At 40.9% G+C, this 27,037-nt stretch overlaps 1 protein-coding gene across 1 annotated transcript in view; it reads left to right on the plus strand.

Annotated features, from left to right (window-relative positions):
* Positions 1-27,037, plus strand: part of VTA1 (vesicle trafficking 1) — a 317,517-nt gene that overhangs the window by 169,121 nt on the left and 121,359 nt on the right. The window contains exon 4 of the mRNA XM_029596502.1: positions 18,067-18,142. Coding sequence (XP_029452362.1) covers positions 18,067-18,142 — 76 coding nt within the window. The remainder of the gene's footprint in view (positions 1-18,066; positions 18,143-27,037) is intronic.

A 27,037-nucleotide genomic window follows, 5' to 3' on the forward strand; every position in this document is an offset into this window, starting at 1 on the left:
CTAATCCAGGTTATGACTCCGGTTTCAGGGGGCCCCAGAGAAGATGCTTCACAGCTGCCCTCTTCCTTGTTGGCACCCTTGCCTCCATCTCACCTTCTTGTTCTGGATCCCAAGCCTTCTAGGACCCCTGTAATGTTGTCTGCCCAAAGCAATCTACCAGGTTCCCTTCTACTATGCTTGGAGACTCTGGATCCTGTCTGCTCCATTGTGCCTCTGTTCTTCCTGAGACCCTCAGCAAAGGTATCCCAGGAGGAAACCTTTTTCCTGGAGTCCAGTACATGTTTCTCAAGAGGATGACCCTATATTAATTTCAGAGGAGGATGTCTCTTCTCCATCTCCAGGCCAAAGGAAATAAGTCATGGACCATGTAGCTGAACTGGTAAAGGTTTTCTTTACCTCGTTGGCAGCCAATGACAAAGGAGAGTGCCCTTCAATCTCTCCTGTCTAAGATGTTGGATTTGTTCCCTCAGGTCTTTCCTACTCCTATGCCATGAACTCCCATCAGCAACCCCAGTGGTGGAAATTAACCTGTCCTAGTTGGGCAGTCCTTCCCCCTCTGCTTCTTGACGGCCCCAAGGGTCTTCACAAAATGTCTGGCTATAGCAGTGGCATGCCTTCGTCATTAGAGTTTTTGTGTCTTCTCATCTGGATTATTAGCTGGTGATGGGATCTTATCAGGCAAGGGCATTGGACTCCCTGGAGAAAATAATCTAGCTCCTTCAGTCACTAGGGTAATAGTCAACTTTGCCAAGTCCAAGCCTCATCCCCATCTAGAGAATCAAATTCATCAGGGCATGGATAGACTCATTTGAAGAGAAAGCATTCCTCTTGCTGAAATGAGTGATTTGCCTTCAAGCACTGGTCCAGATCTTGCTAGTGAACATAAGAAATTGCCATGCTGGGTCAGACCAAGGGTCCATCAAGCCCAGCATCCTGTTTCCAAAAGAGGCCAAACCAGGCCACAAGAACCTGGCAATTTCCCAAACACTAAGAAGATCCCATGCTACTGATGCAATTAATAGCAGTGGCTATTCCCTAAGTAAATTTGATTATGTATTTATTTGTTTATTTATTTAATTTATTTGCAGTTTTTATATACCAACATTTGTTTAGTAACCTCACATCGGTTCACAATTAACAGAAACATTACAGCTGTGCCAACTAGAACGAACATGTGCAACAGTGCTTTACAATAAACATTAATAGCCGTTAATGGACTTCTCCTCCAAACCTTTTTTGAACCCAGCTATACTAACTGCACTAACTACATCCTCTGGCAACAAATTCCAGAGCTTTATTGTGCGTTGAGTGAAAAAGAATTTTCTCTGATTAGTCTTAAATGTGCTACTTGCTAACTTCATGGAATGCCCCCTAGTCCTTCTATTATTCGAAAGTGTAAATAACCGATTCACATCTATCCATTCAAGACCTCTATCATATCCCCCCTCAGCCGTCTCTTCTCCAAGCTGAACAGCCTTAACCTCTTCAGCCTTTCCTCATAGGGGAGCTGTTCTATCCCCTTTATCATTTTGGTTGCCTTTCTCTGTACCTTCTCCATTGCAACTATATCTTTTTTTAGATGCGGCGACCAGAATTGTACACAGTATTCAAGGTGCGGTCTCACCATGGAGCGATATAGAGGCATTATGACATTTTCTGTTTTATTAACCATTCCCTTCCTAATAATTCCTAACATTGTTTGCTTTTTTGACTGCTGCAGCACACTGAGCCGACGATTTTAAGGTATTATCCACTATGATGCCTAGATCTTTTTCCTGGGTGGTAGCTCCTAATATGGAAACTAACATCGTGTAACTACAGCAAGGGTTATTTTTCCCTATTTGCAACACCTTGCACTTGTCCACATTAAATTTCATCTGCCATTTGGATGCCCGATCTTCCAGTCTTGCAAGGTCCTCCTGTAATGTATCACAATCCGCTTGTGATTTAACTACTCTGAATAATTTTGTATCATCCGCACATTTGATAACCTCACTCGTTGTATTCCTTTCCAGATCATTTATATATATATTGAAAAGCACCGGTCCAAGTACAGATCCCTGAGGCACTCCACTGTTTACCCTTTTCCACTGAGAAAATTGACCATTTAATCCTACTCTCTGTTTCCTGTCTTTTAACCAGTTTGTAATCCACGAAAGGACATTGCCTCCTATCCCATGACTTTTTAGTTTTATTCGAGGCCTCTCATGAGGGACTTTGTCAAACGCCTTCTGAAAATCCAAATTCACTACCGGTTCACCTTTATCCAAATACATCTACCGGTTCACCTTTATCCACATGTTTATTAACCCCTTCAAAAAAATGAAGCAGATTTGTTAGGCAAGACTTCCCTTGGGTAAATCTATGTTGACTGTGTTCCATTAAACCATGTCTTTCTATATGCTCTATGATTTTGATCTTGAGAATAGTTTCCACTATTGTTCTGGGAGATATCAAATGCACTCACTTGGCCATTTCACCCTGTGACAGGGAGGAGATGTACTGCAACAGAAAGCTCTTCCATTCCATCAACATGCAAGTGGTCTGTGATGCTCGAATGCACATCCTCAACGTGGTGGCCAGGTACCTGGGAGCCGCGCATGATTCCTTTATACTTAGGCAATCGGGCCTCTCTGAAAATTTTGAGGACAGCCTGTACATCTCTTGCTATGTGTTAGTGGCAAACAGCACAGACATGGGGGGGGGGGGGGGGGGAGGTAACAGCATTGCTGCCATGACAAGTGTCTTGTACAGTTACATCTGCAGGTCCAGGGGCTGGTTTTCTCCCCTTGCTGCAGAGGCCTGCTAATTTTGTAAGGGCAAACAATGCACATGCCCTAAAGCTTGATGTATGAGCAAGCACTATACACTTTCAATGTGTTCATTTTCAAAATGACCCTGTTCCTATTGTCCCATTGGGAGATATTGAAAACTCACAGGTTAATCACAAGCTTGACATATCCGCATTGCTGGTACTGCACGATAATATGTAGCAGGTTAGTGATACGTCATCCAAATTGTCTGCCACAGTATGTCTTGACTCTCACACAGCTGACCCAGAAGCAGTGTCCATGCATGTTGGCGGCCTGGCATATTCCCTGTGTTGGGCTCACAAATTGGTTTCTATGGAGGACATACTGCTCAGTAGGCAAGGAATTTGCAATTACAACCTGAAGTACCATTTTTTCAGCTAACACAGGTGTGGCAACTCTTAGTAGATGATATAGTCAATGCTAGCCCTAAAAAGGGTCCACTTTTATGATGACCTGGACACCTGTGTTGGTGTTCATGCATCTTTTCTTTTTTTTTTTAATCTATTTATTGAATTTTCACAAATTTTTACAGATAAGTATCAGCATTTCACAATAGAAGGGAAAGGCAATTATTAAGAAACAAATATATTGTAAAAAGAAAACATCCCTTCCATTTAGCCCAAAAAATTATAAGAAATGGGGGAGAGACAATTTGAGATAAAAAGCAGTAAATTAAAGGTAATCTTAGACATTAAACATAAGCTTCTGAGTTAACCTGTGCACATTTCTATATGCCTAATTTCCCTCAGGTTGACTGGAATGAGAATCGAGATATATACGTAATTGTTCCGGCTCTTTGAACTTTTACCTGGAATCTTTATATATGATTAAACATTGACATGGAAATCGCAAAAGAAATTTCCCCCCTCTGGCACAACCTCTCCCCGCATTTCCAGGAATCGTCGTCTTCTTAGCTGAATTATTTTAGTAAGGTCAGGGAAAACTTTCACGGTAAAACCGTAAAATTTTTGATTCTGATTTCGAAAAAACAACTTCAGAATCACATCTCTTTCCACAGATGAATCTAATTGGACAAATAGAGTAGCTCTCTCCTTCACTTCCAATTCAAAGGATTTTTCCAGGATGTTAGTTAAATCATAGGAATCCTCCATATTCTCCCTGTGATCTAATCGAGATTTTCCTTCATTTGGCTGGGGTATATAATATATTCTTTTTATTTTAGAAATATCCTGCTCAGCGAATTTTAGAACATTTATGAAATAACATCTAAGCAATTCACGGTGTGACAATAATCTCATCTTAGGAAAATTTAAAATTCTTATGTTCCTTTTAACAACATTTTCCAGATTTTCCATTTTAGTCATTTGTATAGACTCAGATTTAATCAGATTCATCTGAATCTTTTCTATTTCTGTTGTTTTATTTTCCAATACAGATGTTATGGATTCAGTTTTCTCCAGCCTTTTTTCCAGTCCATGACTCAAGTCAATACTTTCCCTGACTGTAACAGTTAGGGAAGCAATAGATTTTTCCATAGTAGAAATAGCATTTAGTATATGTTCCAAAGTCACGTTGGGGGTTATGGAGTGTGAAGAGTCGCAAACAACCCGCATTTCTTTCTCTTTCCTCATTTCAGGCTTCAAGAAAAAAGAGTTACCTTTGCTGATTTCCTGAGGTTTACCAACCCGTAGGGCCCCGGAGTTAGACCCCTCTAAACTCACCGAGGAATTTGGAAATCCTTCCCTTCCTCTCTGGGCTTCTCCTACCTGGAGAGTTGTTTTGTTCTCCAGCAGTGCAGAGATGTTAGCGTCGGTCTCTAGTTCCTTAAGCGGTGCCTCAGGGGTTTTTGGCGCGCCGGGGCTCAAAGATATTTCTGTGGCCAGAAGGCACAACGGCTGCTCTCCGTCGTCTCCTCCAACGGCCCCTCCTTCCGGCGTTTGCTGCAACAGGCCAGCGAAAAGCTCCTCTATCCGTGGCTGATGTGAAGTTTGAATCGGGGTAGAGGTAACTTCTTTAATTTTCGCCTTACGTTTCGTGTGTGGCATGATACCACAAACGAATTTTAAGGAAAATGTAATAGGAAATCTTTTTGGAGAAAAGAAAAGCGAAATCGCCACGGAGCTCTGCTTTCCGCTGCTCACTCGTCGGCGGCCATTTTGTCTCTCTCATGCATCTTTAGTTGTTATTAGTTTACTTGTTGGATAGTATTAGCAGGATTAGCAGTGAAAAAATGACTATCAGGGCTGTGACATGGAAACTTCTGCTGTGACCCCGAAACCATGGATACAACCCAAACATCAATGAGCATACATGGCCAGATATTTGAATGAAAATCTCACTAGTTTTAACAGCAGTTTGGATGATTAAAACGTTTCTTAGGAAGATATGGGATGGGACCTAGATGTCAGTTTAAGTATGGGACTTGTAGGATCCAAAAGGGAAAACAACTAAAACTGACTTGGATAAGTAGCAATATTCTACAGATAGTCAAACTTCTACAGCTGACAGCTAGACTATATACTATACTAGTGAGTTCAAATCTCAGACCGAGCAATCCTGGTAGTCCTCTGGCACATGGTTGCAGCAGTGCTTGTGATCCTCCTCATGTGCCTGAATATGAAAGTTCTCTAATGGGGGACCTCTGCTGTCAGTGGGATGAGCTGTGTCAGCCTTTGTTACATCTCATAAGGGTAACTACAGCAGTTAAAATGTCCCTCCATTGGTGGCTGGAACCAAGAGTCCTGGAAATAGGTGCCCCTTTTTAGGCTCTTTCCCATCAGATAATACTGGCAATGGATGTGCCCACCAGAGGGTGGTGCACGCTCATGGGCTCCTTCTGATCTCAAGGACCTTGGTAAGCAATAGAGTACATATTCCAGATCAGCATCTCAGAGCTGCAACTCATTTGAGATTCGCTGAAGAAGATGCAAGAATATTCTCAGTGTAAGAGAATAATGATCCAAACAGACAACCAGGTGGCAATGTTCTATATGAACAAACAAGGGGGCATAGGGTCTTGGACCCTTTATCAGGAATCTGAGGATTTGGAAGTAAATCTGTTAGTAACTGAGCTTTTCTTCAAGAAATTTACCTTCCTGGGATCTCCAACACACAAGCAGATGCCTCAACAGGGTTTTTCGACCTCATAAGGGTTCCCTGAACCAAGAGGTGGCAAACAGGCTGTTCAGCCTCTGGGTCGCCCAGGAATCAAATAGTTCATCTTAGAAAGCAACAGGAAAGTTGCCAGATTTTGCTCCATTCTTCAAAGCAGGTTCAGGTCCATACTGGATGCTTTTCTGCTCAAGTGGAATGCAGATCTAATGTATAATTTTCCTCATCTTCCTTTGCTGCAAGAACAGTGCAGAAGGTACCCAAAGATCAGGCAAATCTTATCCTCATTGCAGCAGCTTGGCCCAGACAAATGTGCTACTCTACCTTATCAAGTTGAGTCCATCCACAGACTCTTCAGGGAACCGATCTGGCAGTACTAATTCAAGAAAAGTTGTCTGTTAATGCAAGCTTCTCCTCACAGATGGGATATTGAGCTCTTGATAGTCTCCTCATTGTGATCTTGGCCAGGAAGCCATCTACCAGAAAAATATAAGACTCTTAAGTGGAAGTGTTTCTCATCCTGGTATCAAGCAAGCTCTTGGTATCAAGCAAGCTCATTCGCTTGTATTCCAAAAGATTTGTTATACTAGTTCTCCCTCTCCTCATTGCATCTCAATACATTGTCAGTCAAAGCAGAGCTGTGTGCCATTGCTGCTTATCACTCTCAAGTGGATGGGAAACCAATCTCCATCCATCCTCTGGTATCAGAGTTCATGAAAGGTTTGTGGCAAATTAAACCTTCAGTTGTGCCATGGGAACTCAATTTCATTCTAGCACAACTCATGAAACTTCCCCAGGAGCTGCTGGAATCTGCTTCCTTGAAGTTTCTGATTTAGAAAGTGGTATTTTTAGTCACTATTACTTTGGCTAGAAGAGTCAATAAACCACAAACCCTGGTTTCATACTCTTAGTTTTTTCACAATAGGGTGATGTGCTGGACTCATCCTAAGTTTCTACTTAGGATGAGTCCAGCACATCCTAAGTTTCTACTTAAAGTGGTTTCTTTGTTTCATTTGATTCAAGTTGTTTTGCCCACATTCTTTCCAAGACCTCATGCGCATAAAGAAGAAAAGCCCAGCCATTTGTTAGACTGTAATAGGACCTTAGCCTAAGGAGGACTGAACCACATTGGGCATCTCAAGTATGTTTCTTATGAATCCAACAGATTGAACGTGGCTGAGGCCAAATGCACTTTGTCTAATTGGCTAGGGGACTGTAGCACACATTATATGCTAGCTGGCCTGCAGGTCACAGACTTGGTCAAGGCTCATCTAGTCAGAGCCATGGCTTTCTCATTGGCTCACTAAAGAGCTGTCTCCATTGAAGACATCTGCAGAGCTGCAACTTGTTCATCAATTTGCATCTTCATGTCTCACTACTGTCCGGACAATCTCTTAAGAAGTGACAGTAATATTAAGCAAGCGGTTTTGCACAGCCTTTTCACTCAGTAGTCTATTCTCCATGGGGGGTAGGATCCAAGTTGCATTTTGAGTAAGTGCTCTGCTACACAACCCTCGGCCTGGGACTCCCCATGAGTCATGGCTAATTCAACCCTACTTGTTAATAGAAAAAGCAAGTTTGCTTACTGGAAATGAGGTTCTCCATAGACAGCAGGATGAATTAGCCATGCTTGATACTTGGAGAGTAGATTACCTAGTTAAAGCAGAACTCATGAGGCATGCATGTTCAGGAACTCCCACACTGTCTCACTGATAAAACTTTACTGAGCGGAGATCACGTGATGTGGTGGGCTTGGTAGGGTGTTTTTCCCTCGAGCTCCGGCTGCCTCCCCAGCGATCCCCTACCATCTTCAGTGCCCCATTTGCAATTTGTGCCAAGATTGCTTCTCTGAATGTGCTCTACCTACCTGCTCCCATTACGGGGTCGGTTGCGGTGCTGCATGGCTACCAGATCCATTTGTAAGGAAAAAGAGAAGCTGAAGGCCCCTACCACTAAAATGGCCGCCGCAGCAAAGGTGGACCCTATACTGGACGGTGAATCCTTGGAGGAAAAAATCTCCCATGCAGTTGTAGCGGCGCTAGATTTGCGACTTCATTAATTATCGGAGCAGATAGCTGATGTCCGGGCGTCGCTTACAGAATTTGATGCACGCGCTGAAAGGCTCGAGGGCCGGGTGGGCCTAGCAGAGGATGACGACAGCGCCTTGGAAAAACGGGTGGAGGAGCTTACCAATCAGCGGTGAGCGAAGAGAAAATTGATGATTTGGAGAATCGCTCCCGCCGCAATAATCTTAGTTTTGTAGGTTTTCCGGAGGCTCTGCCCGAAGCCGAATTACCCCGAGTGCTTGAGGCCTGGCTGCTCAGCATCGTTCCATCCTTGGCCTCCCCGTCGGGGGGGCCTCTTCGAGTGCGCCCATCGCTTGGGACGGCGGGCTGAAGGTGAAGCGGTGCGCAGACCATGGGTGATTATCGCACGCTTTCTACATTTTGCTCACCGCTCTATTGTTTTGCAACACTACAGGAAAGTTCATGATTTTTACCTATGAAACACATCCCATAATGGTCTTCCAATATTTTTCAATATGAGTAACCTTGCAGCGGAAGGCCTTTAACGAAGTTTGTTCTGAGCTAGTGAACAAGCAGATTCGGTTCACCCTCATGTTTCCTGCCAAATTAAGGATCACGCATCAAGGACAGATAAAAATGTTTGATTCCGCAACTGAGGCTCGATCCTATGTCCAAGCTTTTCCGGGCCCGGTGCAACCGGCCACGACTTGAATCCTTTGGACCTGGAGCATTTTAACATTACTTGTGTCAGCTGGCTTACACAATAAGCAGATGGCTTTTTCTTCGAATCCCAGATCCGGAAACTACTGAGTTTTTAAAGTCTCTGGATTATTATGTTATAGGTTACTTTATTCTAGTTTGTCACTGCTATGTATGTGTGCGAAGGTACTGTTCTTTATATATGGACATTCTAGGGCCTCTGGGGGGCATTTTGTTTTTGACTCTTATTTTTCAGTTGGGAGGGCTCGGGAGGCAGCTGAGCACATGGGTACATCTACGTGTTCTCTCTCCTGACTCCGGTCTCAGCTCATGGGACGGGGTGTTGGGGGGACTTATATGTTGGGTCTTGCAAATTGGCGAACAAGGGGGAGGGGGAAGGGTGGGATGCAGGTAGAGGGCCTACGTGACGTTAAGACTATAAGTTTTTACATATGGTTAATGTCCATGCATCTTTTTCATTTTTACATGGTTTTAATGAAGCACCAGGGTTCTTCGCAGACTGCGGATCCAGTGCACTCCTTCTGTGAGTTGTATGGTACAATCTCCCGATATGTAACTTTGGGATATTTCAATGGCTCTTGAAATGGTAACATGGAATGGGGCGGGCCTGGGCACACCTATCAAAAGGGAGGTCTTTGCCCGTTTGACCAGACTCCGTGCTAAAATAATATTCTTACAGGAAACACATATGTTTCCTCATGAAGTTCTCAAGCTCCAAAAAAAATGGGTGGCACAACTTTACTACGCCACGGGGACTTCAAAGAGTAGGGGAGTGGCTATATTGTTTCATCAATCTGTTCCCTTCACAAAACAGGAAATTGTGCAAGACCCTCAGGGTCGCTATGTCTTGGTGATGGGCTTGTTGATGGGCTCACCGATCATACTGGCTTCTATCTATGCCCCTAATGTCTATGACCACATGTTTTATACTACTTTACTTTCTCATCTAGTCAACCTTGGGGATTGCCCTATGATCCTTGGGGGAGACTTTAATTTTGCAATAGATCCAGCTCTCGATAGGCAACCTCCCCGGGGGGGACACCAGAGTAATGAGCGGAAAGGACCTAATTTTTTTATGTCAGCATTTAGGGCTGATGGATCTCTGGCATGTGCTTCATCCGGGAGAGCAAGAATTCACGCACATAGCGAAAGCGCACCCAGCTCAATCACGAATTGATTACTTACTCATTTCTGAGTCACTTTTTTCGAAATTTACTAAGTCCTCTATTGAAGTACTGGTGATCTCTGACCATTGCACTGTCTCTGGTACATTTCACTCAAGTTGCCCCGCTATGGGGGGACAGTGGCATATCCCAGCTTCGTTAGCTACTGATCCTGCTTTCTCCGCCTTTTTAAAAAGCAAATGGCGCAACTTTATGATCTCAAATGCTCAGCATTTGGATCAACCCATTCTTTTGTGGGAGACAGCGAAGTGTGTTCTTCGCGGTGATATTATTAGCTACTCCAGCTTCAGAAAGAAGAAAATGGATAGGGAGATCATAGACTTGGAAAAACGGCTTAGAGCCCTTAAAAGGCAAGTACATCCGCCCTGGGACACTAAATTTTCGAACCAATTTCGAGAGACACAGACTGCTCTTAATGACTTATTACATACCAGAGCGGCGCATACTCTCCGTTATCGGCAATTTAATTTTTTTCAACACAGCAATAAGGCGGGGGGCGTCTTGTTGCTCGTCTTTTAAAAGCGCAAGAGTCGTCTAAATTCATTGCCAATCTAAAAAATAGCAGGGGGAGAATTAAATCCAACTCTCGGGATATAGCGGAAATATTTTCTGATTCTGAATCATTACCCATGAAAACCTTCTCCATTACGGGTACCTCCCCAACATCCTCTTCAGTAAACACTGAAGCAAAGAAATCATTTAATCTTTCCGCGATAGCCTTATCATCTCTAAGTGCCCCTTTAACCCCTCGATCATCTAACGATCCAACTGACTCCCTCACAGGCTTTCTGCTTCGGATATATTTAAAAAAGTTTTTACTGTGAGTTTTTGCCTCTACAGCCAACTTCTTTTCAAATTCTCTCTTAGCCTGTCTTATCAATGTCTTACATTTAACTTGCCAAAGTTTATGCTTTATCCTATTTTCTTCTGTTGGATCCTTCTTCCAATTTTTGAATGAAGATCTTTTGGCTAAAATAGCTTCTTTCACCTCCCCTTTTAACCATGCCGGTAATCGTTTTGCTTTCTTTCCATCTTTCTTAATGTGTGGAATACATCTGGACTGTGCTTCTAGAATGGTATTTTTTAACAATGACCACGCCTCTTGGACATTTTTTACTTTTGTAGCTGCTCCTTTCAGTTTTTTTCTAACAATTTTTCTCATTTTATCAAAGTTTCCCTTTTGAAAGTTTAGCACGAGAGCCTTGGATTTGCACACTGTTCCTCTTCCAGTCATTAAATCAAATTTGATCATATTATGATCACTATTGCCAAGCGGCCCCACCACCATTACCTCTCTCACCAAGTCCTGTGCTCCACTGAGAACTAGATCTAAAATTGCTCCCTCTCTCGTCTGTTCCTGAACAAATTGCTCCATAAAGCTATCATTTATTCCATCCAGGAACGTTATCTCTCTAGCGTGACCCGATGATACATTTACCCAATCAATATTGGGGTAATTGAAATCTAAATCACCCAAAAATGTGGAACCCAAATAACAAATGAATTGTTAGCCTAAGAAGGTGTCAGCAAGCCTTGACGTTATGTGTCACTCTCAAGCAGACACTAACCGGTCTTATCTATCATTCACCTTCATCATAACTTTAATGCAAAAAAGTATTTTTTCTTTTTTCTTTTTCAAAAATTAATTAAAAATGTCCTCCATTATTATTATGAAAAATGACTCTTTCATGTATAAGGTAGTAAAGGAGCCCTACACGGGCCAGTGTTTCGCTTGAGTAAGCTTCTTCAGGGGCGTATGGAAACACTTCAAAGTAGAGCCATAAATCTAAGATAAAATCAATAAAGAAAAGACATTGCATACTTGTAGGAAGGTGAAACAATTACTTATCTTATCTCGTAACACCACAGCTACCGTTTTAGACGGGACCAGACGTCTCAACCATCTTGGAAAAAAGGAAATGGAGGAACCCGAACCGAGGCTAGCGTCTCTTTAAATACGTCATTTGGATGACGTCAGCCATCAGCAATGAATGAATATCAGAACACCTGTCAAAATGTACTGAATTCAAAAATGATCCGAAATTCAACCTAAAAATGAATATAAGTCCAGTTCACTATTCAAACCAAAGGGATGAACAGTTTTTAGACGATAGATCCACCGCTGTTCAGACTGTAGCAATATACGTTCTCGATTGCCTCCACGCCAATATACAGGGACATGATCGATCGCACAGAAGCGTAAATCATCAAATGAATGTCCTAATTCAGTGCAATGAGATACTAAAGGTTCCTTTACTCTAGCATTTCGAATATTGGAACGGTGCTCTATCATTCTCGTCTTAAGCAGACGTTTTGTTTTTCCAATGTACATTAGAGAGCACGGGCATTGAATTAGATAAATGACCATGGTGGATTCACAAGTGGTATGGTGTTTCAAAAATATTTTGTAGCCAGTTAACCGCCGACTCCTTTGTGTGAGTAGGGTAATTGAAATCTCCCATTATTACTGCACTACCAATTTGGTTAGTTTCCCTAATTTCTCTTAGCATTTCACTGTCCGTCTCACCATCTTGACCAGGTGGACGGTAGTATACCCCTATCACTATAGTCTTCCCTGACACACAAGGGATTTCTACCCATAAAGATTCAATTTTGTATTTAGTCTCATGCAGGATGTTTATCCTGTTGGATTCCATGCCATCCCGGACATAAAGTGCCACACCTCCTCCCGAGTGCTCCTCTCTGTCATTGCGATATAATTTGTACCCCAGTATAGCACTGTCCCATTGGTTATCCTCTTTCCACCATGTCTCTGAGATGCCAATTAAGTCTGTCATCATTCACTGCTATACATTCTAATTCTCCCATCTTACTTCTTAGACTTCTGGCATTAGCATACAAACATTTCAAAGTTTGTTTTTTGTTTGTATTTTCATTCTGCTTTTTAATTGATAGGGATAAGTTAGAATTTTTTAGCTCAGGTGAGTTTTTAGTTACAGGCACTTGGACTACTTTTCTAATTATTGGAACCTCACTGTCTGGATGCCCTAATTCTATTGCATCATTAGTATCCTTTAAAGATACCTCTCTCCGAACCATGCGCTGCTGAGCGACTGTCGGCTTTCCCCTTTGTTCTAGTTTAAAAGCTGCTCTATCTCCTTTTTAAAGGTTAGCGCCAGCAGTCTGGTTACACCCTGGTTAAGGTGGAGCCCATCCCTTCGGAAGAGACTCCCCCTTCCCCAAAAGGTTCCCCAGTTCCTAACAAAACTGAATCCCTCTTCCTTGCACCATCGTCTCATCCACGCATTGAGACTCCGGAGCTCTGTCTGCCTCTGGTGACCTGCGCGTGGAACAGGGAGCATTTCAGAGAATGCTACCCTGGAGGTTCTGGATTTAAGCTTTCTACCTAAGAGCCTAAATTTGGCTTCCAGAACCTCCCTCCCACATTTTCCTATGTTGTTGGTGCCCACATGTACCACGACAGCTGGCTCCTCCCCAGCACTGTCTAAAATCTAAACATCTGCAGCTTGTCTTAAATGTGCTGATCCTGCTGCCACCCTAATCCATTGCTTGTGGACATGCTCAGCTATTCAGGCTTTCTGGGAATCTATTCGTGGGTATCTTTTGACTATCCTCCGGATGGAAATTTGTTGTTCCTGCTCACTCTGCCTGCTGAACAATGATATAGGAGACCAGAGTTTGAATGTGGATAATCTTTTTTTATAGCAAAGGCATGCCTCATAGCCAAAAAATGCATTTTACTGAAGTGGCTGGACGTGGATCCTCCCACAAAAGAAATGTGGTCTTCCTGGTTGACCGAATTATACCAATTAGAATATGGCTCAATGTACAAACGCTTTTCCTTTCGGAAAAAACAAACCTTCCGGGACATTTGGGCGTGTTACTACAAAACGCTATCTCCTACAGTACGGAATTCTGCCCCACTGGACAATCATTAATGGTGTTATATAATAGCTCCTGGCGATCTTTATACTTGAGCCCTAACCTGCTGACTTATGTGCATGCCTTACTTGAGTGTGCTGGATTTAACTATACGCTTCTTTTCGCTACAAAAAGTGGACATTGGAGGCTCTCTACTGGGCAATGGGGGGATGGGAAGTTCTATTGTAACTTGTTATATTGTGGAAAAAGGTTGGGGGAGACTCGCAATGTACTTGATGTTATATCTTTTACTTGTTACAACTTTGTTTTGTGCTAGTTACCCAATAAAAAATATGTTGGAAAAAAAAAACTTTACTGAGCTCAAGAAGTGGGTCTATATGGCACAATCAGATGATATCGCTCATGTGTCATGGCTAATTTATCCTGCTGTCTATGGAGAATGTAGTTTACAGTAAGCAAATTTGCCTTTGGGATTTTTTGGGCTTTGCATGTTCTTAGGACCCTAGGTTTCCACTGTTCTAGTTGTACTTATTAAAGAAGTGATCCAAATTCCATGCTCACGAGAGAGCCACTTTTCAATCAGGCTAAAAATATGTGCAGTATGGAAACCTGGCAGAGGAGGGCATTTTTCAGTTAAATGACCCAAGTAAATAGCTTTGAAAATTGCCCTTCACTGTATAAATAAAATATAGATTATAACCCCCTTTGGAGGATGGTTACTGTATGTGTAGTTTGTGAAAGAAGTAGGGTGAGCCCTAATTAAGGTCTGATAGCTGTGAATGAAGGCCCATGGTGAACTTAGGAAGTCTTCTAATTATCAATGGCAGGGAGAGGCCAGGAGCTCAAGTATAGAGGAAAGCAAGTCAGAGCAAAGATATGTATTAGAATTCACAAGCGTTTTAGTTGCTATTTGAAGATTTTTGGGGCCCAGTAGTCCCTAACCTGCTCCTTTGAGAAGACCCCAGCTCAATTGGAACAGGACTGAGATCTGATGCCATGAGCCTTCATTCACAGCTATCCAGGAATCATTTTCCCTACTCTATATCCCCTCCCAACTCAACTTATCCAGTCATTGCAGCAAAAATATGTTAGAACTAAGAATCTCACTATTAAATTAAATAGCTGAGTATCGCACACTATAGGGCATTGCTACAAAATCAATGTACCAAATTTGTTATACATCCAAATTAAATATACATTATTGTACCAATTTTTATAAATGTTAATAAACTTCAATAATTTTAATGAATTTTTAAATTTTTAAATTTATAATTTTGAAGGAGGGAAAAGACTTCAGAAATTTCAAAGGTCTTACTATATTCAGGGCAATTAGAATATTCAGTCTATAAAAAAAAACCCCCTCCCAAACCTCCCTCAGATTTTGATTTAATGGAAAAAGTCCACAATGCAACTTTGTTGAACTTATAAATACAATGTTTTGTTTTTTTAAACCACTTGGCTTGATCACACAGGCTGCAAAACCTGATTTCTTATATACTACAATAGTCTGGGATGTAAATTCTCTCAATACAGGAAACGAATGCAGAAGGCTCGAAGAATACTTATCTGATTGATATTATACTGCAAGATGATGATATAAAATGCAGGAAAATATCATGAAGACTAAAGAGTGAATGTTGGCCAACATTTGCCAATAGCTGCATCAGGGCTTCTCAGCGTCTCATACAATTCATGCCCTCAAAAGGCATTTTTCTGAAAAATGAACAAAGTTAGCCAATTGGCCAAAGTGGTTGTTGCAAAGAAACAAAAATTATCATATATATTCACGGCATTGCTTAAATCAAACTTTTTAACTGATGTTTTCCCGCTTAATGAAAATGACTTGAAGGACGCATCTGACAGCGTCTCATTTTATAATTTAAATTGATGTTCTATAGCCTCTCAGTAACCAGTCACAATCAAATCAGCCGCACCAATGAGTGAATCATTATGTAAACTTTCCCCAACAATTGGATATTATTAGAAAACCTTCACAGAAAATGGCCCCATTCAATCATTACATTGAGTCCCTTCGGCTCTCCCAATCACAACTTGTAAATCCATCGTTGTTCAAATGAGTTAGCTTTTTGTTTTGTGCCCCCCCCCCCCCCCCAATGGCTTGTATAATGCACATTTTAAAGAGCCAGAAAACTGCCATATTCACAATGGAGTCATTTTCAAAAGTATTTAGACATTTAAAAATGTTTTTTATGTGTAAATGCACTTTACCCATGTAAGTGGGTTTTTGAAAATTGCTACAATATGCCATTGAATTGTCCATATGATTTACTTTTGAAAATTGCTGCAATAGTAGCTCCTTTGAAAATTACCTCCAATACACCATTAAAGGTGTGGTGACTCTTATTCTTGAGACTACACTAGTGTTCTGATAAACATGTAAACAAAAATTGTACAGTCTTTTCCACATATGCTTTTGACAAGGACAAATCAAGACATAAACAACATATGTCCATGAACAAGTAGTGAAATGCATCAAAACATATTCTCGTCGGTCGATAGAATTGATGAAACTCTTAACTTGCAACATGATGGAAGAAAAGAAGCAATGACCACACTTGGTGACCAACCACTGAGTGACGATCCAATGTAGACTGTGCAGGAGACGAAACATGAGGTAACCTGGATGGTGAGAGAAAATCAGAGAGCGTTTTTGATCTTGTGTAAGTTAGTCTTATATTCTTGTCCTGGAAAGCTGGATGTAAATCCAGGACAGTTTTATGCTTCTTCAAAATCTTAGAAATCCTTGAAGCACAATGGAACCAATGCAAAATTTGTGTACAGAAAACGGATGCTCATCGTTGAGCGCCCATTTTCCTAATGCGCACCCAGCTACCTCTCCTGGGCGTGCGATGCAATATTTAAATTAAGGGTCTTGCAAAAAAGGAGGCGCTAGGGAAGTTTTGTGCATCCCTAGCACCTCCTCAGCATCGGGTGCACAGAAGAGGTGGCTGTCAAGCGGGCTGGGAAAATGGATGCTCAATCTACGAGTTTCCGTTTTCTCCCACTACTGCACTCACAAGATGCACGGCCTGGACAGTGTATCTTGTGTGTGTATATTGGGTGTCCAGAATTTTTTTTCAAACTTTTTTTTCTTTTCTTTTTTTTTTTTTTAACTCAATCTGCTTTATTTGATTCCTCCAACTTACTATCGCTATGATAATATTAGGAGGAATCGCAGAAAGCAGGATTAAAAAAAATTTTTTTTTTGTGCCCTTGTGTGACATTCCTTTTTCACCCGCCCCGGGCTGGTGTAAAATTTGCCGCATTGCAATGGGCGCATTGGGTGTTTGGGAAATGTTTTGCATCGCAGGGATTAGCTAATAGGCTCATCAACATAAATTTACATGTGATGAGCACTGTTAGCTTCATAATGATTTGGAAGAGCGTTTTGGACGCGCTAATCCCTGTATCGCATCGGGGGTTATGGACGCGCATCCAATCGCATGTTAAACTGTGCGCTAGCCGCTGTGCATGGTATTGCGTTGGCTGCAATGCTAATATCTAAGTACAGATGTCAGTGTCTGCATCAGATTGTATATTCACAGTTGGCAAAAAGAGCTCTTTTATAACTCTTCTGATGCAAGGTAATGGGTAGCCTATTTGTGATAATTTAAATATTCTGTGAATGATGTTTAAATACACTTAGATCTGTACAGTTTCTCTGGATTCCCAAAAATTGTGAAACTGGTAGATTTTCTTTAAGATTAACTGGATGGAAACTAAAAAAAAAAAAAAAAGCAACAGTGTATTTTGTCAGTAGGTTTCTTGAATAAGGTCATATGAATTTAATCAGTTGAAGATTTATACATACATACATCTAAGAAAAAAATACATTCATAATGATGATCCATAGTGAAGCAAATATTCTCATTGCAGGAATTTAATCACTTCAAAAACAATTGAAATTGCTGTTTTGTGTCCTGCCAAATGACAAACAATCTATGAACCTTTTCCACAACCTAAGATGAAATTGAAATGGAGAATGAATGATTCACTCCTCTTCAAAAGTTGACACATACAAATTAGCCAAAGATACTCAGCTATTTAATTTAATAGTTCTAACTGATTTTTAGCTCCTCGCTGGTCTTTTTTTTTTTTTTTTTTTTTATAGCAAAAATATTTGGCTAGGGCCATGCACCAGGGCTCCTCCTCAAATCCCATAATCACAGGATCTAAATCTGGCCAGTAGTTGTCACGTGTTGCATGATGACTAGGGTTTGTGAATGCTGCCTCCGGGCCAGGGAGTGAAAAACCTGGTCCAGGAATCGAGCCACTGAGCCAACCCTTTATTTTATTTTTATGTTGACACTGTTATTAATATGAAATTTTAGAACCTAAAACTGCTAAACTATTTGTTTCTTATAGAAATATGATAAAGTCCTTCTATACAGCAAGTCTTCTAATAGACACCCTGTCAGTATTTGGGGAGCTCTCTGAAGAGGTATGTAGCAAACAGTTCAGATGTTGGTTCATAAGTTGTTATTGAGATACACAGCAATCTGTGTCTGTACAGAAAAACATTATGCCCAAGATCAAAGTTACCAGTGACTTTCTAAAAGATGTGAAAGAGAATAGTTTTGCTAAGATTCTTGAATATTTATTTATTTTATTTATTTGATGAGTTTTATATACCGTCATTAGGTGAAGCCATCATAACGGTTTACAAGATTCAAATTGAAATTCTCTGAACAATTGTGAAAAAGGTATAATAGGATGCATATTAAACAAAGGATTAAACATTTATAGTCCAGAAGAGAATCATTTTTGATTGAGGAGGGTTTGTTTGGAGCTGGTTGGAGACAAGTTGTTTTGCGGATTTGGTTGGAAGTTCCTTTGGGTGGTTGGGATGCTGAGAAGTTTGGATGTCAATGTAGACTTTGTGAATCAGCCATGTTTTTAGGTCTTTTTTGAAAGTTTTGAGGTTAGTTTGTGTTCTCAGATCTTTCGGGAGGGAGTTCCAAATTTTAGGGCAGGCAATGGAAAAGGCTCTTTCTCTGTTTGTTTTCAAGTGAGCATCTCTGACGGGGACATTTAAGCGTTCTGAGTTGTTTGAGCGTACGTTTATTATAGGATTCTGGGGGTTATGTTTAAGCCAGTTAGTCCTTGATGATCATTGTTTAGTATTTTATGTATGATGGTCATGGATTTGTTCAATTCGTGCTTTAATTGGAAGCCAGTGTAGTGAAATCAATATGGGTGTTATGTGGTCATTTCTCTTTGTTCCTGTCAGAATTCTGGCTGCAGAATTCTGTAAAATCTGGAGAGGTTTGAGGATGGAAGATGGTATTCCAATCAGTAGGGAGTTGCAGTAGTTGATGGTAGAGAATATGAGTAGCTGTAATACAGTTCGGAAGTCATAAGGGTTGAGAAACGGTTTTAAATGTCTTAGGGTTAGTAGTTTGTGGTATCTCTCTTTGATTTTGTTTGATATATGGTTCTTGAATGAAAGTTCTTTGTCAATAATAATTCCAAGGTTTCTGGTGTGGATGACAGAGAGAATAGAGTTCATTTGATTGTCAAGTAAAGGTAGGGGTGGTGGAGTTGGATTGGGTTTTTTGTCCATGAGGATTATTTCAGTTTTGTTGATGTAGGAGATGTTTGAGACAAGTAGGGCGGATGTTTCTTTGTACGTGACTTCTATTGAATTTTGGATGGGAATTAGAAGTTGAATGTCATCAGCGTAGAGGAAGTGGGTGATTTGATTATCTTTCAGTAGTTGGCAAATGGGAAAAAGATGTATGTTAAATAGAGTGGCCGATAACGCTGATCCTTGGGGAACTCCAGTGTTGAGGTTAATCTTTTTGGATGGGTTGTTGTTAATTGATACTTGGTAGGTTCTGTCAGATAGATAGGATGAGAACCATTTTAAGGTGGTGTCAGTTAAACCGATTTCAGTCAGTCGTTCTAATAGAATATTGTGGTTTACTGTGTCAAAAGCAGCTGAGAGGTCAAGGAGAATGAGAAGATATTTATTACCTTTGTTGAATCCTCTTAGTATTGAGTCATTTAGAGAGAGTAGGAGAGTTTCTGTGCTTAGGTTCTTTCTGAATCCATATTGTGATGGTGATAGGATGTTGTTTGTTTCAAGATAATCGACAAGTTGGGAGTGTACGACTTTTTCGATGATCTTGACTATGAAAGATAGGTTTGAAATAGGGTGGTAGTTTGCCAGGATTTCAGGATCCAAGTTGTTTTATTTATTTTATTTTATTTATCCAAGTCTTTATTTACCATTTCTAAAAATACAAATTCATGCAGAATGTCTGCTCAGAGAAATGCTTCTTCCCTGACATGTATGCCAGTTCATGCGACAAATATAACATAGCATTTTGAGTGTCATGGCACTCCTGTTATAACTGAAATTGCTTTCAGCTTCTAACCTCTCTTGTAGTCTAATTAGTTTGTAAGTCTTGCTGTATGAATTGTTCTTGGTACTGTAGAGTAGTTTCTTCATAGACAAGCAGGATGAATCGGCCACACACGTGGAAGATATCTGTGCCAACACAGATATCTCAGAACTAAAAAAATCGGAGCGGCCTCGGAGGGAACTTTCCTTCGCCCTCCCCCCACCTTCCCCTCCCTTCTCCTACCTAACCCCCCCCCCCCGGCCCTTTCTAAACCTCCCCCCTACCTCTATCCCGAACTTTGCGCGCGCCGGGCCGGCTGCCGCGCTCCATGTTCCGGTCCGGGAGCTGGTCCAGGGGCCGCTGTCACGCCCCCGGTCCGGAACCACGCCACCAGACACGCCCCTGAAACGCCACGTCACTCCCGGTACGCCCCCCCGACACGCCCCTCCATGCAAGCCCTGGGACTTACGTGCGTCCCTGGGCTTGAGCGCGCTGCCGAGCCTATGCAAAATAGGCTCGGCGCGTGCAGGGGGGGTTTGGGGTAGGTTTTCGGGGGGTACGCACGTATCTTACGCGTGTACCCCTTTGAAAATCTACCCTTGAGTTTTTGGGAACTTGCCAGGTTCTTATGGCCTGGATTGGCCACTGTTGGAGACAGGATGCTGGGCTTGATGGGCCCTTGGTCTGACCCAGTATGGCATGTTCTTATATTTTTAACATGGTCACACTTACCCATATGATTAACACTTTCAAAGAAAAATCTAGTAGATTGGTAACGCAAGGTTTCCTTTTGCTAAATTCATGTTGGCTCTTCCCCCCGATTAACCTAGAGGGAAAGTGTCAACAAATAATGCCAATTGTGCACTGAATTATATTGAAAAGTAGAATGCTTTATTTTAAATGTGGAAATATTCCTAGAGGTATATTTCCAAATGGTGCCAATTGTCAAAAGAAGGCATCATGTCCCAGCCCCAACATGAGCCATGTTTCTCAAGAATGCTTTCTCCATGGAAGGCAGGCATAGCAGAGATAAACAACATTGGTCAAGATAGCGTTCTCACACTAGAATAATAACAATGTTGACCATTGTTACCTGTCTCTTAGCAGTCGCACATGAAATTCTGTCCACAAGAATTCCATGTAGCATTTTGTTTCTTATTAGGTTGTCTTGCTTGACTCTATACATATAGAGCCACTCCTCTATCTAGTTGATCTGCCCCGTCATGTCAATATAATTTGTAGAGTCACTTTCAAATTAATCACCTGGAGTTGCAACCCATTAACTATACTCTGTGGACTTTCTCTTTCCTGAGAGGAGGTGAGAGAATCTTAATCCAAATGGACAATGAAGTGGCCATGTTCTACATAAACAAAAAGGGAAGTATGGACTTTTGTGCCCTTTGCCAGGAGGCCATCTGAATCTGGTTGTAGGCAGGGAATCACAACACATATCTCCAGGCAGCTTACCTTCTGAAAATCCAGAATACATTGGTGGACTACTTCAGCAAAGTGTTGCTACTGCATGAGTAGTCCTTGAACTAGAAAATAGTAGACAAGTTGTTCAGTCACTGGGGAAAGCCATTGATCACCTATTTGCCTCAAAAGTGAAGAGGAAGGTTGAGAAGTTCTGCTCCCTTCCTCTGATCAGCTAACAAAACTTTCCTGCTAAGCTAAAATTTTGGTCTACTTTAAGGACTGAATTTTCAAAAGAATTTACACACAAATATAACACATCTGGACAATTTTTAAAAGCCCATTTACACATGTAAAGTCTTTTAAAAATTCTGTCCTACAGAGTGAATTTTCAAAGAAGTTATGCACGTAGAAGTAGCAATTTTCAAAAGCCCATTTATGTTCATAAAACCTTTTGAAAAATCAGCCCTATGTGTATCCATTGATTCCAGCAGTTGCCAAGAGTATCTATAGGATCCTTCGAGACAAGTCGAGGATAATTCTTATAACACCAGTCTGATCTTGTTAAGTGTGGTATCCATATCTTGTCAGTCTGTCAATTCAGTCTCCAGTTCTACTGGGGATATATCCAATTCTCATCACAGAGGATTCTGCCATCTCAGCCTGCCCTCATGTTATGGATGTTGAGTGTGCAGTAACTTCCTCCTTACACTTTCCGAAGAAAGTAGAGGATGTACTGATTTTGGCTAGAAAGCCTTCAGTCAGAAGATTTGTAGTTTGAAGAAGTTCTTGACTTGGGGGGGGGGGGGAGAAGTCTCAATCCCTTTTCCTGCGGCTTGAAGGACTTGCTTTAGTATCTATCTTCCTCTTGTCCTCAGGTCTTCACATCTCTTCCGTAAACGTTTATCTCTGCACAATTGTAATGTATCACCAGTAGCTGGAAGGCATTCTAACCTCTCTCCATACTTTGGTATCCAAGTTCATGAAACAACTTTCCAAATCTCCAGTGCCTCGGGACCCCAATGTAGTTCTAGCTTATTCCAAACTTCTCAAATCAGTGGACTTGAAATTTCTCATCTGGAAAATTTCTCGCAGCCGTCACTTTGGCATGAAGAGCATGTGAACTAAAACTTCCAAGTTCTTTTTTTTTTTTTTTTTTTAATACTCTTTATTTATAATTTTCAAAATATAAAAAGTCGAACTTGATTGGAAATAGTACAAAGAGATCAGAATAGACAATACAGGAATATAAATTGTTTGAGGAAATAGAACTCAAGTACTTTATCAGACTATAAAGTGGGGAGACCAATGCAATTTAAAGAAGAAACAAAATAACAAAGAAATCAGATGAAAGCTTAAAGGGAGATCTTCAACAAAATTATTAGCGCCCAGAACCGTGAAAATCATTGACTGGTTGTTGGGGGGAGTAGAATCCTGTCTGCTTCGATCATTGAGGAAAACATTTAATTGAGAGGGTTCGAAGAAAACATATTTGATTCCTTGATATTTAACAACACACTTACTTACAAGGAAAATACAACCAAAATAATCCTCCCAAATTCAAAACAGCAGGACACATCAGAAGAAATCCTTTTGGATTGGGTGGTCTTAGCTACATCTGGAAACATACAAATCTTAAGCCCTAAAAAGGGATTATCTCACTTCAGAAAAAACAACTTCAAGATAGTCACAATCGGAGTCTAATGCAAAGGTGACAAGCAAAGCCGAAGGTTGAATATCATCATCTTCTGATTTTTCAAGAAAAGAAGAGAGATGTGAAGATTCAAATCAAATACACAAGCAGGAATTTCACTCACTGGATTAACTTTCTGGCTCCTAGGAGCATAATAGGCTTTCGATATAGAAGGAAACAAACTTTGAGTAATAGATATCTCCATAAAATATTTGCATAACACCTCTACAGGAGATGACATCTTTTTCTTAGGAAAATTAATAATCCTAATATTCCTGCGGTGAACCATCTTATTTTGCAAATATAGATGACCAGAAGAAACCACATCTACAGTTTTCTGTAAAGCAGCCTCCTTAATTTCCAGTTAATCAACTCTTGAAGAAATATCAAGCATTTGAGAGTGACTAGCTTGAACCAAATTAGAAAGATCTCGTAGTTGTGAGACAAACTGCAACCTGAGTAGAAAGGTTTGCAGTAGCTTCCCAGATGATATCCCGTGTAATGTTGGTAGGCTTAATCAAAGAAACAAACTGTACCTCTTTAGAAATCACCCCTTTTGTGGAAATTGAAGATAATGGAGCAGGCAGACGTTTGGCTCCCTGAACACACACCGGTCAAGAGAAACCTGGCTCGACTCTGACATTCAGGCACCCCAAGATGCCACCAAGATGGTTGCTCTAATGTCATCCAAGCACGGTGGAAGGAAAAAACTATCGTCAACAACTTCAGCGGCCATGGGAGACCAGGGTTGTGGAGGAATACGGCACATCACTGGGGTGGTAACGGGCAGACCACTGCTTGGTAGGCAGTCCAACGATGCCACACCATAGGAAGGAAATTTGCATGTTATGGAGGTAGTGCATGCAAATTTTCTCTCATGCATATTCATTGTGGATATCCTGAAAACCCGACTGGCTGGGGGGTCCCCCAGGGCAGGGTTGGGAACCACTGAGTTATGGAATCGAGAGAGACTGAAGCCTGATGCTGAAGGGAGCAGAATTGCTAAGTGCTCAGGCCTTTATAAAGTACAAAAACACAAAAAAAATAAAGAGAGAGAAACAACAGTGATGACATTGTTAGTGAGTGTGTTTAAAAGAAATTCATAGTCCAGGTAAGGTATAGAGTAGAACAGGAATTTTTTTTTAAGTTAATGAATCTCTGCACTGTATACTTTGAGCAGCGTATATAGTGGGGTTTAGGATTAGAAATGACTGTGATATTTAATGACACTTTGAATAACAATATGCTGGGGAAGCTGTAATTGTAACTTAATATTCCAAAGGGATGAATGCTACTAAGAAATGAGGTAATCCCCCTGCAGTGAAGTATTCCAAGATTAAGAGTCAGGAGACTCACCAAAGGGTTTATGAAAAGATAGAACAAATAGAGAAAGTAAGAAACATTAGATTATTCCTTCTCTCAAGTTTCTGTGAGCGGAAATACACCACAGTATTGAAGAATAGAGAAATACCCATCCTATACAGTTGAATACAGTCCAGAAGAAGAGATAGAGAGGAGGAGTCAATGTAAAGTTAACTGTTCTTTCTCAAATAAAAGATAGGGCTGATTGATTATTTTTTTATTTAAACATCTGACACATACACCATAGGGAACTCTACTGACTTAGTATGCGGAGGAGCTTGGAGTGATCACAGGGAGTCAGATTTTCTTGTTTATTTATGTAAAGAATAGATTAGTAGTTAAGAAATACAGAAAAAAAGAGGCGCCAGAGGGAAGAACTGACCAACAACAAAAGAAGGAAGAACTACAGATGAGTGTGTATATTTATGTATAGACATTCCTAGCCAGGTGTATGCACAAAACATGTCAAAGGAAAGTAAAGGAAAAGAAAGACACAGCATTACATTTGATGCTGAAAAGAAAAATAAAACACAAATTATCAGTTCTAAGAATAAGAAGCTGTAACAAAATATAACAAGGAAGTAGAAACTGATGAACTGAACAAAGCACATACTTATCTGATGTTGATCTTGAAAAAGGGTTCTGGAGCCATTGCTAAAGTTTTTATATTTGTCTCATGAATATTTGTTTGCCTGCCTGTTGGAATTAGAAAAGAAAAACAGGGAAGTCTAAAATAAGTTAACAGATATTTATAGGAATGTAATTTGTTTATATAGCATCTATATACCGAATAGGGAATGTCTTTTTAAAACAAGGTTTGTAAAAAAAACAAAAAAAATGTATTTGATCATTTGTTTATGATTGCTATCTTTATTTGGTAGAAAAGTATGTTTACCATGTCATATAAAGAGGTGCATATTAAACATATACACCTTGTGTGACTACCATCTAATTTCTTGCTACCATACATGACTACACGTAAATCTACCAACTTGGCCATGACAGGTCTTCACCACACAGGGGTGGCATTTACAACTTCAATATATTTGCCTCTAAATTAGCTAAAAGTTTACTGTAAATGAATTCCTTTTTCAGATTCACAATTTTAAAAGATGAAAACCAAACTGTTATATAGAAACATAGAAATGATGGCAGAAGAAGACCAAATGGCCCATCCAGTCTGTCCAGCAAGCTTTCACACTTTTCTTTTTTTTCCTCATACTTATCTGTTACTCTTGGCCCATAGTAACATTTTGGTTCTATTTCCCTTCCACCCCCGCCATTAATGTAGAGAGCAGTGCTGGAACTGCATCTAAGTGAAGTATCTAGCTTAATTGGTTAGGGGTAGTAACCGCCGCGATAAGCAAGCTACTCCCATGCTTATTTGTTTACCCAGCCTGTGCAATCCAGTCCTTGTTGGTTGTTGTCTGAATATAAATCCACTTTTGGATTTGAATTTGAAGCAGAGAGTTACGCTGGATATGCATTGAAAGTGAAGTATCAGGCTTATTTGGTTTGGGGTAGTAACCGCCATAACAAGCAAGCTACTCACCGCTTTTTTGTGAATGCAAATCCTTTTTTTCAATTTCCTCATGCCGTTGAAGCATAGAGCAATTTTGGAGTTGCATTAACCATGTGTATGTTTATTGAATTAGGGTATTATCTCCAGATAGTAGCCATCATTCCCGCAAGCCACCCTCTCTTCATTCAAATCCTCTAGACTTTATGGATCCATAGTGTTTATCCCATGCCCCTTTAAAGTCCTTCACAGTTTTAGTCTTCACCACTTCCTCCGGAAGGGCATTCCAGGCATCCACTATCCTCTCTGTGAAGAAATACTTCCTGACATTGGTTCTGAGTCTTCCTCCCTGGAGTTTTAAATCGTGACCTCTGGTTCTGCTGATTTTTTTTTTGCAATGGAAAAGATTTGTCATTGACTTTGGATCATTAAAACCTTTCAAATATCTGAAGGTCTGTATCATATCACCCCTGCTCCTCCTTTCCTCCAGGGTATACATATTTAGATTCTTCAATCTCTCCTCATAAGGCATTCGATGAAGACCATACACCTTTTTGGTCGCCCTTCTCTGTACCGCCTCCATCCTGTCTCTGTCCCTGCGGAGATACAGTCTCCAGAACTGAGCACAGTACTCCAGGTGAGGCCTCACCAAGGACCTGTACAAGGGGATAATCCCTTCTCTTTTCTTACTCTATATTCCTCTCTCTATGCAGCCCAGCTTTCTTCTGGCTTTAGCTATCGCCTTGTCACATTGTTTCGCCGACTTCAGATCGTTAGACACTATCACCCCAACGCCTCTCTCCTGCTCCGTGCACATCAGCCCTTCACCCCCATCGAATACATTTCTTTCGGATTTCCACACCCCATATTTATGATTCTGCACTTCTTGGCATTGAATATCAGCTGCCATATCTTTGACCAATCTTCCAGCTTCCTTAAATCCCATCTCATTCTCTCCACTCCTTCCGGCGTGTCCACTATGTTGCAGATCTTAGAATTATC

This window comes from Rhinatrema bivittatum, chromosome 3, assembly GCF_901001135.1.
Source record: "Rhinatrema bivittatum chromosome 3, aRhiBiv1.1, whole genome shotgun sequence".
Lineage (NCBI taxonomy): Eukaryota > Metazoa > Chordata > Amphibia > Gymnophiona > Rhinatrematidae > Rhinatrema > Rhinatrema bivittatum.